Raw genomic sequence first — 17,229 nt, forward strand, 5'->3', positions numbered from 1 at the left:
GGAGTTGTTATTCAATGATGTCCCATATGTGCTCGACTGAAGACAGATCTGGTGATTGAGCAGACCAAGGCAACATGTCGACATTCTGTAGAGCATATTGGGTTACAACAGCGGTATGTGGGAAGCATCATCCTGTTGGAAAACACCCCGTTTAATGCTGTTCATGAATGGCAGCACAACAGGTTGAATTACCAGACAGATGTACAATTTGCAGTCAGTGTGCATGGGACAACCAGCCTTCTTCTAACTAACACGTGGCCATCACTGGCACCAAGGCAGAACCAGCTTTCACCAGAAAACACAACAGGCTCGTTTGACACCACTGAAGTTGCAAATGGGAGTCGTTTGGAGTCAGTGGAATGCACGCTACAGGGCATCTGGCTCAGAGCCATCCGTGAAGCAACCAGTTTGTAACAGTTTGTTATGTCACTGTGATGTCAACTGCTGCTTAAATTGCTGCTGCAGATGCAGTACGATGTGCCAGAGCCATATGCCAGACATGATGGTCTTCCCTCTCAGTAGTGCCACATGGCTGTCCAAAGCCCAATCTTCTTGCGACCATACATCCTCATGACTACCACTGCCAGCAGTCATGTTCAGTGGCTACATTTCTGCCAAGTCTTTCTGCATTAACCACAGAGGGAACACCGAGCTTCTTGTAGCCCTACTACATGACTTCATTCAACTCAGTGAGATGTTGATAATGACGTCTTTGTCACCTGAAAGATGTTCTTGACTAACATTGATTCACCACACCCAGTCTCAGCACATATTTAAAGCAAGCCTGAATTGTGTCCTCATAGTGGTGCTACTAGTGCCACTCTTATGTGACCCCCAGAAGCTTCAGCTAGAAGTGAATGACAGCGGTATATGGACTGTCATAAACACAGCACATCATTGTTACTTTTTGCAGTTCCGTATAAACATCACAAAATTACTTTCCAGCATCTGCTCTTACTATAAGGGGCAATCAAAGAGTTCTGTTTGAGGGCATTTCTGTAGCATATATGCAATGTAACATGACTCTGATGCAGGAACATAAGCACTGACATGTAGGCAAGGGATCAGTTTGTCATGCGTGTCTTTCTGACATGTGTGCAGTAAATGTGGATGTGTGTACTATGTTGACATTATTACCTAATATGTCCAAACAGGACCAATGTGCTGCAATTCATTTCTTGGCTACCTAAGGACAAGCACTGGTAGACATCCACTGGAGAATGAAAAATGTGTATTGCGCAGCACATCTGTTAAAAACCACTGTTGCGAACAGTGTGCCAAGTTCTGTGCTGGTCATGATTAGACACACGAGGCAGGTTGATACAGGAGTCCAGCCTCATCCATAATGGTCAAGTTGGACATGCTTGAGCACTTGTCATATAATCCTGATCATTCCCCATGTGATTATCAGTGTCTTAAAGAAGGCCGTGAAGGGGTGATGATTCTTATTGGACAAGTATGTGCAGTGGGCAGTTGCAGACTTCTTCATGCAGCATGACACGGTGTTTTACCAAATTGGTATCTTCAACCTGGTGTGCTGGTGGGATGATTGCCTCAGTACTCAGTGATTTTGCCTGATTAGCATACAGATCCTGGACTGCATGGCCTCCAAATGGAAGCTTTTTAATCACCCTTTACATTTTCACTTTCATCAGTGCCAAACAAGGATTCAGTTAAATGTGTCATTTCAATATTTTCTGATTACTTCATACTGTCAAGGGGAAGATCATTTGTTTGTTTGCTTTTGTTATTGTACAGTTTCAGGTAGGTGATAAACTGCTATCAAGATTACATTTTTTTACTTATAATCCCAGAATAGTACTCCTTATTTGCATTCTAACACCAATATTTTTAATTTACTCATTCTTCAGTATTTACCACAATAATGAAGAGTTCTACGTAGAATATAAATTATGGAAACAATAAAGGTAACAACTTATACTATAGTTGAGTGGTCAATAGGCACTTACAAAAGATCACTCAATGCCTCAACTGTATGATGAATTGTTACCTCTACTCCTTCCAGTATTCACCATTTACTTCTTTTCTCTAGGAGATTTAGCTTTTGTTTCTGTACACAATGGTTTATATATTTAATGAATTGATTATCATTTTTGTTTCTATAGTAGCTAATTGCAGATATTAATTATCTAACTGCATCCACACGCAAAAGGGTCCTATGTTACAAGTACATTGTTGTACAAATGGTAATTTACGAAAGCAATAAGAATCACAATTTCACTCAGTTCTGTTGTCTCTCAGTACTGCAGCATATTTTGCAGTGATGGGTAGGACAGGAGAGAAACACCGAGGAAACAGGGAGGAAGGAAGAGTGTGAGTGAGTGAGTGAGTGAGTAAGTGAGCTATATACAGGGTGATTCAAAAATGCATGTAAATATTTTAAGGGTGTATTTGTGAGGTAAATATAAGACAAAAATGTTCTATACAATTTTTGCTATACTTGGCTTATTACAGAGTTATGAACAAAACATGATAATACATTCAATACAACGTAAAGTATTTACTTCCCAGAGTTCACAGTTTAATTACAGTGCATTTGGACTAAAAACGCAAACTGGTAAATAAACGCGACGTAACAAACTGAAACAATTCCTCGCGAATACTGTATTACTTTAGTTCCTGTTGATTGAACTAAATCAATGCAAAATAACTAAGGAAAATACGTGAAGAATTTACAGACTGTACTGTACTGTATTTGCACAAATCTTAATGCAATGCATGTTCAAAATGCTGTCCCTGAACTTGCAGACAGACCCGTGCTCGTCGCCGCAATGATCTCTGCACATTACACAGTCCGTTCAACTCTCCACGAATAATTTCACAACCACCTTCAATTCTTTGTTGTAGCACTTCTCTGTTCGGTACTGCAGAAGAATACACCAATGTCTTTAGTCGGCCCCATAAATAAAGGTCTAAAGGGTTCAGGTCAGGTGATCTGGCTGGCCAAGCAATTGTTCCTCCGCGACCTGTCCATCGATGTGGATACGCATCATTGAGGTACGCCCTTACGTTGCGGCTGTAATGGGCAGGAGCACCATCGTGCATAAACCACAAGGTGGCTCGTGTTGCAAGAGGGACATCCTGTAACAATCCAGGCAATTCCCCCTCCAAAAATTCGCGGTAAGCGTGCCCAGTCAGCCTTGGAGGTAGAACATGAGGTCCGAGTAAGTCATTCCCCACAATACCACACCAAATGTTTATGGAGAATTGATGTTGATATCCACGCACAATTCTCGCGCCAGGATTCTCGACAGCCCACTGGTGCATATTATGCGAATTGATTACACCCGCACGAGTAAACATGGCCTCATCTGTGAATAATATCCGCCGAATGAACATTGGATCATTCAAATGACGCTCTTGTAACCACTGGCAGAATTGCTGACGGCGAGGATAGTCTGCAGGTGTCAATTCGTGCACTTTGTGCAGGTGAAATGGATGCAACTGTTGTCTCCGAAGCAGCCGCCATACAGTAGATTGTGGAAGTCGTACTGCTGCACTAATTTGTCTCGTACTGATGGCTAGATCTTGGTCTACCAGGTCCAAAACATGTTCCTCGACGTTCACTGCATGCTCAAGTGGTCGACCTGAATGTGGCCCAGGACGAATGCCATACTCCCGCATACGTCTGTCCACAGATACAAACGTCTGATGACTTGGTAACCGTCGTCTTGGAAACAGCTCACTGTACCTTCGTCTTGCTGCAAGTGCGTTTCCATCTGCTGCACCATACACAAGGTGCATATCAGCATACTCACTGTTTGAGTACATCATGTGCATGAAACCTGTAGCCTTCCGACGATGAATGAACGACAGGAAGTACGTTTCCGTTACCAACAACATCAGCGCCATCTTCTGTACAGTCGGAGCAAACAGCAATTGCAAACACAAACAAACACTATTCATGCAGTTTCAAATCAACTGTTGGGAGATACATATGTGCATTACGTACCAGAATATGGCATCCTGCTGCTTGCACTGACGTCGTTTTGATACGGACATGACTTTCGTATTTTAACGATAACTCTGGAATTAAACGTTTATGGAAAAACATTTATAGAACATTTTTGTCTTATATTTACCTCACAAATACACCCTTAAAATATTTACATGCATTTCTGAATCACCCTGTATATGTGGTCAGTGGTTACTTTTAATACTCCTTTTCTCTTAAATATAAAACTCATACTTTGTATTGTATTTCTGTGAAATGGACTGAAACTGGCACTTGTAGTTCTGGTCAATAATATTCTTTGCTGTGTTTGACAATGATTTATTGTTGTCATGAAGTTTTTTAGAAATTAGACAACATACCACTTCAGCATTGTATTGACTCGTGTTTTTTTCATTATGATCTGATTATCACCATTATCAGTTCTTTAATATTTCATTAACATTTGTTTATAATGTGAAGTAAAGCTACATACCCTATTTGTCTGTAGTAATATTCTTATGGCTAGAATTTACAGGGTTATTAATGACAGTTTGTGGCAGTTTGTATATTCTTTACTTTATTCACAAACATAATTATTGTTTTTGTTTCTGTGTAGGTTTACTGTGTGATTCTTGATATGATGTCAGTCACTTTTGTGGACCCCTCATCTACAAAAACACTTTTAGCAATTTTTGCAGACCTTGAGAGTAAAGCAGTTTTATTTTGCATAGCAGACTGTTCAGGTAAGTCATGGAACACTATCACCTTTGTGTGTACAATCTGGTATTTATTTATTTATCATATTATTGCTTAGAATTTTGACATCCACCACCTGCAATCTAATGTGGGTCAGATTTTCTCATAGCTAGAGAAAGTTGTATACAAATACCACAAACATTCACTTCAAGATTAGTAATTTAAGCATTTTTAATAATTAGTGAAATTAATGATAAAGGGAATATAAGATTCTTTAAAAAATATTAAATAAAAAGGGAAAACATCCAAAACCCTTTAAACATGATACTACACTTATTAATCATCTACTGAGTCACCAATTGCTGGGGACAGCATGCTAAATCTCTATATTTGGAGTTCCAGGAATCCCAAGCCTTTCCCAAGCAATCACAAATCCACTGTGCATCAGCCCTGAGATGAGACTGTAGGTGAGCTAGTATCAACTTCTGCAGTCCCAGTAGAGTCAACCAATGAAATCTAACAGATTCACCTCATTACCACCCCTACAGTCCACTCTTGCTGGCAGACTCATGTATGTCACCACTTCTGTTCTTCCTCTGTGTAGAAATTAATGATGTTGTCTGTGAATCCTCACTCACTGTATTCAATTCAGCGTTATCACTTAAAATTGTGTTTCTCTTAGGCTTCAAATATTTTCTAAGTTTCCTTCCAACTATCTTATTTGCTACCTCATTCACCAGATGCCCTTTGTCTTTGTCTCTAACAATGTCACTTAGTGCACGAGTGCCAGTTATCTGAGTCCGCAAATCTTTGTGGGTTGGACATTCTAATACAATATGGTCTGGTGTACCAATGTTACCATGTGCAAACATATTTGTTGGATGTGTATTTGTCGTGTATAAAAATGTTCAGGGCACAGTCCATGGCCTGTCGGGCACTCAACAATGCCTTTAGATGGATTTACATGCCTCATAAACATCCTCTCCTTGAGGTTGGAAGTATGCCCTGTGACCTGTTGTGATGGTGTAACAGTCTCTTTGCCACTTGTGCACTTTCCATAATTTTAATTCTTGTTTGTTTGTTATTTCCAGACCCATTATCTCTCTCATCTTGGGAAGGTTCTCTTTGTGAAGCTATTAGTGAGACCCTTGCATCTGACAGTAATGTTCATTGGACACACTTCTAATATGACTAATAGTGCCTCGACCAATGTTGTCCCATAGACTCCTGTGAGCCTCAGCAGCACACACCTCTGTGTACACCTTAGGATTAACTTGTCTCAATTATAGCACAATTTGTGTACCCAGATGTCACTGGCAAATCCTACAATACCAGCGAGGATTGCATCATGATAGAGCCTATGCTGTTGCAAAAGGGATCTTAAATTCATTGGTATGCTTCATCGATTGATGGCATCCTTGCCATGCACTAAAGTGTTTTATGGGAATGTTGCCATTTATACAATTTAATCAATTTTTAACCAGAGCAAATCCAGTTTTTTTACAGAGTCTTTTGACTCTTGACAATACTTCAACATTTGTCTAATGTGATATGTCTGGATTGAAGGTTTTCTTTTGTTATAACACTAGATAACAAAATAGCATAAATATAAATTCTGTGAATTATATCTATATGAGACTAATCAATACAGGGGTAGACAAAAATATTGAAACTACAAAAACACAACATATTAGGAAATACAATGGCATTCAGTAAAGCTTCTAGTTATCTCAGAATGGGTAAGTACAGGTTCTTTATATTTTTCAGGGGAATCTTATACCATTCTTCCTCCAAAATAACGGCAGGTTCAGGTACTTTTGTTCAAACTAGATCGCAAAGGCTCAATAATATTGAGATGTGTTGACTGTGGTGGCCAGGAGAGATGCAAAAGTTCATCCTAATTATCACAAAAGCAGTCCTGGATGATGCAAGCTATGCATCATCTTAGAATACTGAGTCACCATTGAGGAACAAACGTTGTACCATAGGATGGACCTGATGAGCCAAAATTGTCACATAATCCTTGGAAATAATGCAACCTTGAGACTAACCATGCATCCCGTGTAATACCACAATATGGCTGCAAAATCATTAGTAAATCTCCGTCACATTTCCGTTTCGTTCTTGGGACGTAAACGTGGACAAAAGTTGGTAACAGTGTAGAACAAGACTCATATGACCAAATGACTTTCTTTTATGGCTTTGAAACCACATTTTCCTTTTATGATCATTTTTATCACTGATGAGTGCCTCTGGAATTCCAGATTGGCCAGCAGTTCTCTGCTTATGAAACTTCCTAAATATTGATTTGGTGCTGTCAGGGTTCGCAAGTGTGATGGGCAATTGTGCAGTGACTTTTTCAGCTGTCCTCATCTTCTTTTTTGTCACAATCCTCTTCATTGACCATCCATAAAAATAACTCAACACACACTTTCATTTGCATTGTGACTTAACAGATGATGTTTTCTTTTTTCCCCTTCTTGTATGCAGTATAAATCTGCAATATGGTGCCTCTTGAAACACCAAACACTCTGGCCACCTTGCTTACAGAAGCACTAACAACTTGCCTACATTCAAATTCACCAGCTACACAGAACACTGTTTTGACCATGACTGTCACTTGCTGTGTATTGATGACATTGTATAGATGCCGTCACATACAACAGCACAATGTAGAGGCTTGGCTAGCATCAGAATTTATAGTGAAGCATGAATTTCTCATGGAGTTTCCGTATTTTGTTCCAAACCATGTAGGTATTTTAAAAAGGATGATTATTTGTTGCACTTCTGCACCGTCTCTCCTTCTTTCTCTTGGCATTTTGGGGACTAGGAGGCTTGCAATAAACAGTGGGCAAATCTAAAGGCAAAATTCTGATGATGAAATTATTTTGAAATGCTGAAAGTTAGAAAGTAAACATGATTTTAATTAACAATTATGAAAACCATTCTGCCTGTTGGCAACAGCACAGACATATTGTACATATCTACATTGATTTTCAACAGATTCACAATTTTAAACAATTACTGCTTGTCTTAATATGAGTAAAATGTTCAGGGACGACTAACAACATGTGCAATGAATTTACTGTGTCACAGTATGAAGACATAAATGAGTCCTTGGTTCTTTCTATTAATGCAACAGGTGACAGCACATATGGCAGAATTAGACATGTATGTGAGATTTTAAGAGTAATTTGCCCATTCTCACATTTCCAATAAATACACAATATAGCAATATGCTGTAAAATCTAGTTTATTAGGTTCACCACTGTGTTTGTCATGGATGAACCTTGTTGTATTTCACTTGTTATCCGGTTGTTATTCACTGTGGAAACATTTCAAAGGATTTTTATTATTACGTATAGAGTGGAAATAACACTTGTGGATTACTCTGCACCATTTCTTAGTTCTTTACATAATATTTTCTTAGTTCAATGAACTCAGCTACAGAATAAAACTAAAGATATTCACTCAGAACACCCAGCAGTAATTATTAGTGGTAAAAATAGATTTCCTGTTAAAGAGTAAGTGGAGCAGGTGACTGTTCTATACCTAATGGACATACCAACACAATCAGTATTCGTGTCTGTCTCAAGATTTGGCAGTGGGATAATGGTTGCAACATGTGGTGACTGTTACACATCCCACTTAGGTGGTCTAGTTTTGGAGCTGTGTTTATGTGTGATGAACCTGGAGTACCTGCATAAAACTTCTCTTGCAATTTTTTCGGTATTGCCATAGTAGTGCACCTTACTACTCACACATTATGTTGTTTTGCTGGCCTACCAAAGGTGTACAAAGTTTGAAATATATCCATGACACCTACGTCACAGACTCCCCTAGTCAATATTATTGAGCCCTTGTGGTCTACTCAGGAGAGAATGGGTGCATGATCACTATTCATCTCCATCATAGTTATCTGAAGTTGTCATTATTTTGCAGGAAGAATGGTATAAGATTTGCTTTAAACCCATACAGGATCTGTATTTATCCACTCTGAAATGATGGGAAGCTGTTTCAAATGCCAACGGTTATCCTACACCATATAAGGCTTGATAATGTGTTGTGTTTTTCATGTTTTTATATATTTGCCCATCCCCTGTATAATGCACAAAAATAGTTAAACATGTTTTAAAAGAGATGCTGTTCCTCATTTAAAACAGGATGGGGTTTCAACAGTGTTGCTTAACTTTACTTTAATAAGAACAGATATATACATGTTTCAACATGTTAATTCTATAACAATTAATTTCAAGCTGTTACTGAGAATCTTGCATATAGGAAATTTAAATTTAAGTTGACAGACACAAAAAAGTTAATCTGCTAGTGTTATCATATCTTCTATCTATCTGAGATCTCTTTTCATAAAAAATAATGCTACTTACTTTTCATTTTATTGCTTGGATTATTTAGACCAAATTTCAAGAGTGATAGGACTCACTGTTAAATTTATTGAGTGTTCCAAGCTCTCTCTCTGATTAGTTTCTGTAAAACCTGTCTAGTTTGGGACAATTATCAGATATAATAGTATTTTTAATCTGCCTTTTACTGATTGTTGTCACTACTATGTATTATAGGCAGTAAAAATCAATTTTATAGTGGTCAGAAAAAAATCAGTGATAAATCAGTTTTCTGTTGTTTGCTTTATATTTAACATGCACCTTCTTTTACAGCAACTGTCTATGAAAGGCTGGTCCACTGCAGCTTTTTTGAAGACTTTCCAGAAACACAAGTGTTTCCAACAGTTCATGATGCTGTGCTGTATGCAAATCAAACAGTTCCTACTGAAAATAGGTGACAAAGGTTGAATAAGCAGAGAACAATGTGTGTGTCCTACAATTAGATTCTAGGTTCCTGTAGGCTGTGAAAACAAATGTACTTAAGAATGTGAAAACTATTTATATTTTATAATGGCCAACCACAGAAAATACAATTTTTGTTTGTAACAAAAGTGTTCATTTGATATTAGGATTATGTTTTCTGATATTATCCTTATGATGATGTATATAATTTCACCTCTCTACATATCCCTAGCCTTGTTTGTCTCACAGCATGACAAAAACCGGCAAACAAATTAATGTGCTGACTAGTAGGTTTGTGTGTGAAAAAACCTCTTTAAGTTGGTTAGAGTTAATGCAATCCTGTGACAGCATAGCTTTGACAGCAGAGATGAGAGCTGCAGTGTCTCTGTACATGGCCTAACACTGCACTAAAACAGAAGAGACTATTGTTATAATTGAGTATTGAAGAACTTTAAATATTTCTTAGAATAAGCCTTTACTGCAGAAGACTTCAAAATTCTAGTGTCAATTTTGATAACTTTTCATCATTTAAAGTAGCATTGTTAAATTTGAGAAACATTTGCAGAATATTCCAGACATTGATAGACTATATTTAAATTTCAGGGCTCACACAAAACTTGGACATAAGTGTTAGTCCAAATCTAAAATTGCTAGTGTTGATACCTTTGGGATAAACATGAGTATTTATAAAATAGGGTGATATAGATAATAAACTTAAGTCTACAAATATATCAACTGCATGTTGGTTCAGTCATCTTAAAAGTAGGCCCTTCCACCAACTGACAGACTAATCCACAACAGCAATTGGAAACTTCAGAGCACACACTACAATGAAAACTCCATAATACTTTGAAGAATTTTATACATCTTGAAAAGTTATAATTCTACATGAAGTAGATGATATGAAACTTGCAAAATACTTCCAAAAGTGCTGTATGAAGCTCTTGCTGGAGCTGACTGTGGAAGTGATCACAATTTGCTGTCCACGAAAATGTGGATTATGCTCAAAACCATTGAGAAGAGCAGAGAAAGATGACTAAGATTCACAAACAAACAAGCTCTTTGGAAATTTGGCAAGCTCATAAGACCAAGACATGACATCAGCCATGATGTCACACCAACAACACAAACACGCGGCCAAAAAGAGGAGGTTGTTTTCTCATCACTGCGAACGTCAGAATGACCAAAAACTTTGAAACATTCTTGTATATCTCAGTCTGCATTACAATTAATTCAAGAGAGAAATGATTGGAGACAAGTGTTTGGAAGAAAACTGATATCCACAGTACCCAGAGTCAAGACAGATATAAGAACCTGCGCAGAGAGATGAAACTGAGAATGGCAACCCAATCAGAGACAAGGAAGATGTAGGCGTGAGGTGAAAAGTTGGCACTATGAAAAGTTGTATTTTGGAATTAGCAACAGTATGGACAATCAAGGAGTGGAGCAATTTACACTGAACCCTACAATCTTACCCAGTGAAGTAGAGTTCATAATTCAACATCTGTAGAGCTATAAATCCCATGTTTACATTTAAGGTTTCGGGAGATTATCAAATAAATGGTACAGGAAGGTGTTGAGGTGCTGCATTCATTGTGGACAAGGATATGGGAAACAGTGGAGTGGCCAGAAGACTAAAAATGTTCAAATGCGCGTGAAATCTTATGGGACTTAACTTCTAAGGTCATCAGTCCCTAAGCTTACACAGTACTTAACCTAAATTATGCTAAGGACAACACACACACACACACACACACACACACACACACACACACACACACACACACACACACACACGCCTGAGGGAGGACTTGAACCTCCACTGGGACCAGCCACACAGTCCACATGACTGCAGTGCCTTAAACCGCTCAGCTAATCCTGCACGGTCCAGAAGACTAGTCGAAGTCTCTCTTCATCCCACTACACATGAAAGGGTCAATGAGGAACTGCTCTAGCTAGCTACAGAACTATTGCTCTCATATTCCATGAAGCAAAATGTTGCTCAATATCTTGAACCAGAATTTGAATTTATACATTCAGACTCACGTATCAACAGAGCAAACAGAAAAGGGGTTTGTAAACAGATTCTCAACATATGACAAATAACTGAGAAATCATGAGCATTGTGTGTTCCTGCTTTATATGCTTCCTTGACTAAAGGAAACCCCTGACTGTGTTGTCTGGAGAAAGTTGTGGCAAGTTCTTGCAGAGTTCGGTGTTCCAACACACTTGACAGTATTGGTCATAAGTCTATACAACAATTGCTCCACAGCTGTGAGGACAAGTGCTGACATGTCTGATTTTATTAGTGTATCAAAGGGCCTCAGACAGGTATGTGTCCTATCACCCCAACTGTACAATATCAGTGCGCAGTATGCCATTAGATGCACTTGATAGTTGGACTACAGGCATCTCAATTGGTGGGGGAACTATTAACAACCTCCAATTTACTGATGATGCCATACTTTTAGCAAGCAGCAAAGATGAGCATGCTGAGCTTCTAACAAAAGTGAAGGACATTAGAGTATCATGTGAATTAGACATTAATGTCAGGAAGTCTAAACTTGTAACTGATCGAGGGGCACAGACTCAACCCGCAGGTCGGTTAAAGGAACTGGAAGTTACGAATTCTTTCATCAATCTTGAGTCAACCATAGGTGACAGGGGAAGCTGTGAGAAGAAGATGGATAACACTAGGGTGAATGGCTATGAAGAAGCTCGCCAAAATCTGACAGAACAAAGTGATAATGAACAGCACAAATGTCTGGCCAGCTGAAATGCTCGTGTTTTCTGTCTTATGTTTATGGTTATGAAACATGAACCTTAAGGCTAGAGACAAACAGTGTATAGATGTATTTGAGCTTTGGTGTTCGCACAGGATGCTGCATGTAAAATGAAAAAGGGAAGTAGGAGTAATCCACTGAATTACAGACCCATATCACTAACGTCTATTTGCAGTAGTGTTTTAGAACATATACTGTATTTGAACATTATGAAGTACCTCAAAGAAAGCAATTTATTGACACATAGTCAACACAGATTCAGAAAATATCATTCCTGTGAAACACGACTCTCTCTTTACACTCATGAAGTAATGGGTGTGGGTTTGGGATCTGCATCAGGTGGGACTGACAGATAACATTGAAAAAGTACAAAGAAGGGCAGCTTGTTTTGTATTATCGTGAAATAGGGGAGATACTGCCACAGACATGATACATGAATTGGGGTGGCAATCATTACAACAAAGCGTTTTTTGTTGTGACGGTATCTTCTCATGAAATTTCAGTCACCAGTTTTCTCCTGTGATAGCAAAAACATTCTGTTGGCACCGACCTACATAGGGAGAAATGATCATCACAATAAAATAAGAGAAATCAGGGCTTCCACAGATAAATTAAAGTGCTCATTTTCCCCGCGCAGTGTTCTTAGAGAGTGGAATGGTAGAGAGACAGCTTGAAGGTGGTTCATTGAACCCTCTGGCAGGCACTTTATTGCGAATAGCAGAGTAATCACATAGATGTAGATGTGACATAGATGAACTGAAAGAACAACAGATGGACAACTCATTATCTCCAGGTGCATTTCTTCTCATGTCATCCAAAAAATTCTCCAGTTCTTCAGTCATATTGCGAGAAGAAATGGAGACAATCTAGACAAAATAAATAAGGTAGGGAAGATTGAGGACAAGAGACTGAGGGAAAGAGCAATGAGCTATGGGTGGATCAAATCAAGATAATCTCCAGTTTACCTCTTCTACAGGCTCTAAGATAAGATGGTAACCATTCAGGATCGACACAGTTGGTTCATGGGGCCACAATGTTCAGCAATGAGCATGATGACTTGTGGTGGTGACTTGTGTGAATGAATGACCTGCAGCAGATAATTCAGAACTTACGAACACCGAAATTATAAATGTTGACAAGAAAAAGACTTGATTGTCTGTCACTATGGATGGACAGTTGTCGCATACAAAATTGCAGAAACAGTATTTACCAAAACACAAAGAGACACAAAAATAATCAGAAATGTGAACACTTTCAGTAAATTTGATAAGCATGTGAAGGTCCTGAATCAAAAACAGCATCTACCAACATTTAATTCCGTCATTTTACAGGTAAAACAACTGTGATTTATGTTGAGATGAAAAACACTTCAGAAATATTTGCATAATATAATTATTGAAGATGGCAGACCCCTATACATTATAATAGTACTATTGGGATGCTTCTTTTAATTTATCCTATGAGCAGCACTATTTTATGAAGAAGATATGAAGTGAAGAAGAAAATACAGATAGGCAGATGTTAATGGAAAAATGACTAACTGTTTGAAGAGAAGTCGAAAAAGTACTTCCTGTACTGAAGTTAGGAGAGTGGTATTACATGACATTCCCCAGAACTCTCCCCTCCCCTCCAACACTGCTCCCCCCCCCCCCTCCCCTCCCCCCCCCCCCCCCACACACACCAAGTGTGTGTCAAAGCTGATAGTGGCACAAAAGTAATGTCCAGACACTAGTTTACGATATGAGGGATGAATATAGAGTGTCAAAATAAAAGCTAAATAATCCATTTAAATATTTTTCAGAAGGGAAACTATCAGTACTGTTCCCCTTCAGTTGTCATACCAATGCAAAGATATGTGCCATAGGTGTTGGTACCAATGTTGTTGAAAGCCAGTTGAAATCACTACAATGCAACAAAGCTCCAGGACCTGACAGAATCCCTGTATGGTCTTTTCCAGAAATAGCGGATGAAATAGTACTAGTATTAACCGCAAATTAATACAGATTCTTCGACCAGTTCCCAGCTCAGACTCATCTATAAGAAAGATTGCAGAACTGACATGAAAGACTACAGTAATCAATATCACTGGCTTCTTTACTTGAACTGGAATCTGTAACATGAATTCCAACATAATGATCTACCTTCAGCAAAACTACTGTCTCCATAATGACTGACACAGGTTCCAGATAGTTATATATCGCCCAAAACTCAAAATCTTACTTTTAACAAGGAATAGATGTGTCCAGGTTGGTTAGGTTTTTTTCTGAACTTTAAAGGCTTTTTGGTAAGTACCTTATAAAATGGTTGCTAAATAATACAGTTGGACTAAATGTTTAAGTAGTTTTGAACTAGACCTGAGTTAGTGTCAGCAGAACTCCACCTGCTATACTGGATGAAGACAGACATACTTAACTTTTCATGTATCTGGTTTTTCCAGGACCATTACTGAACATTGCTAAATTTTAATGACATGGAAGATGATAATTAGTGCTATTAATCTTGTCATCCACAAAATGTCCATCCATAAAGAAGTGTCAACAAGATTTCAACCTGACACAAACTTTGACAAGTAGAAGAAAGAAGAATAGTTTCGCTTCAAGGTAATGATGAAGTTATCAAGAGATAGACGCTCAGGCGTAAAATTGACAAGGAAAGGGCAGAAAATCAGTTATGATTGCTGTTAAGGAATCATCGCATTGTTTTTATCGAGAGGTTTAAGGAAATGATGGCAAACCTAAATTTGGATGGTTGGATGAAATTTGAGCATTGCTACATCAGTATGAGAGTTTATTGTTTTTAGCACTGTGCCACTTAGCTTCATTCTTGCCAACTGATTATAAATATAGAGAAATATAAAGCCTATAAAAAAATTGTGTCCAAAGAGGCCTCAGAACGCCCAGTGGTACCAACTGACTGCCATGATATCCTAAGCCAGTGGGCTTCACTGGATGTGAGTATCGAGGCACATGTGGTCAGCACACCATTCATTGTCAGATTTCATGATGGAACTCCTACTTATCAGTCAAGTAGCTCCTCAATTGACCTCAGAAGGGCTGAGTGCACCCCACTTGCTAACACTGCTTGGCAGAGTCTAACAGTCACTCATCCAAGTGCTAGCCAACCCCAAGAGCGTTTCGTTTCAGTGACCTGATGGAAACTGGTGTTACCACTGTAGCAAGGACATTGGCAATATAAAGCCTATACACATGACAAAATGGAGATGAGTATCAGACAGTGCCTGCAAGAATGGTGATCTGTGATTGGCATTATGTTGTTTGAACATGTAGGAGAAACAATGATTGGGGGTATGAAATGGTATAGTCACTCTGATTCCGTACTGGGTGAAGTAAGGGGAGGGAGGGGGGGGGGGGGGGAGGAAGTTTCATGTCATTGAATAGCATTATTGAAAACTATAGTTCATAGAAGGAATTGTCATACCTGATATAGAGATATCTTCTTTTGTGGCATTGTCCTGAACCATACGAGTGATTTTCAAGCAAACAGTAGATATGAAGCAAATGGAATGAAAAGGGGTGTAAATTATCACACATTCGACTGACTTGGAGAGAGTCCTTACACCCTTTGAATTTCTTTTTTTTCTTTTAAACCATACTTAGATGCAAGAACTGATATCTAGGGAGGACTCCGACAATATTTTCCAAGTCCTGTGCACCAATGCTGAAATTAGTACTATATATTGCAGGGACATACGAACAGTGATTCTTCCTATACTCCATTCATGATCTGAAAAAGAAGTAACCTAAAAATATGAATCGTTAACAAGTCCTATCTCCTACTTATGTTACAAGGATTTATTGAGTATAAAAACAGACTTGCATCCAGCTGATACTGTAGTGTCTGAGTCAGTGCAGCTGACTGCCATGCAGAGGATGTGGGTTCAATTCCTGGAACTGCCAAAGATTTTTCCTTGGAGGGAGGACTGGAACAGGATGGATTCAGCCTCATGATGCCAGCTGAGGAGCATCATAATTGAGAAGTAGCATCTCCAGGTTATGAAAACTGATAATGTCTAGGGGAGCAGTGTGCTGATCCTGTGCTACTTCATGGTGCATCCAATGATGCCATTAGCACAGGATGACGTGGTGGTAAGTTGGTAATGTAGGGCCCATCAGGATCTGTGGGCAGTGTTAAAGTTAACTGCATGCATGAGTTTATTAATCACAAGTGTGTCAAAATGTATTTGTCGTATATGTAGGATTTATCAGTTTGATTAAAGTGACCTCTGTACGAGTCCCTTTGGCATTCATGTCTGACAGCAACTACACAAATAGTTATTTACTGCAGCAGTACAGAAATTGGTGGACTTGGCTACTGAACCATTTAGGAATGGGGCTATAAACTAGACTAACCATAAACAGGAAAAGACTGTATCCATGAATTCCACTTAACACAAACCTGTTTGGGCTGCTTGTCAGAGTTAATAAGCAACCCATTGAAACTAACATAGAATTAAAATTCCTGGGTGTACAGCTACATAGTATCTGAAATGGGATAAATACAATGATCAGGTAAATGCTAAAATGGGTACGTAATGCTATGCCTTGAGTGTGCTGCAAGCATGCATGAGTTCTAAAACTGTTAAAAGTGCATACCACACACATATACAGGCTCATAGAGATATGCTGTGATATTCTGGGATAGTTTTTTGGCTGCCTTAGCACTTTCAGAATCCAGAGGAGAGCCATTAGTATCAGTAATGGAAGTGAAATTAGACTCTTGCACATCCATTTTCTGAAGGCAGGAGATCCTAACACTGCCTTGCCTATGTATTCTTGAGACTGCAACATTGTTAAAAAATCACAGAGTGTCAACCAAATTCAGCCTAATGAAAAATGGTGAAATTCAGGAACAATGCCATCATAAATTCAAATCAGCGTAGGTGTTAAATGCTAATACACAACTTTGTCAAAAATGAGATTCCACATGGGTTTTCAGCTGTCCAGTAAGCTCCCAAAAAGTATAAAGTCTAGTG

At 38.7% G+C, this 17,229-nt stretch overlaps 1 protein-coding gene across 7 annotated transcripts in view; it reads left to right on the plus strand.

Moving 5' to 3' along the window:
• LOC126299288 (sulfate transporter-like) overlaps nt 1-9,602 on the plus strand; it is a 417,662-nt gene extending 408,060 nt beyond the window's left edge. For all 7 annotated transcript variants that reach the window (XM_049991078.1, XM_049991079.1, XM_049991082.1 and 4 more), the window contains exons 13-14: nt 4,572-4,698; nt 9,325-9,602. In XM_049991078.1, the coding sequence (XP_049847035.1) occupies nt 4,572-4,698; nt 9,325-9,449 (252 nt within the window). In that variant the 3' untranslated portion in view covers nt 9,450-9,602. The remainder of the gene's footprint in view (nt 1-4,571; nt 4,699-9,324) is intronic.
• Nucleotides 9,603-17,229: the final 7,627 nt, after the last annotated feature.

This window comes from Schistocerca gregaria, chromosome X (assembly GCF_023897955.1).
Source record: "Schistocerca gregaria isolate iqSchGreg1 chromosome X, iqSchGreg1.2, whole genome shotgun sequence".
Classification (NCBI taxonomy): Eukaryota; Metazoa; Arthropoda; class Insecta; order Orthoptera; family Acrididae; genus Schistocerca; species Schistocerca gregaria.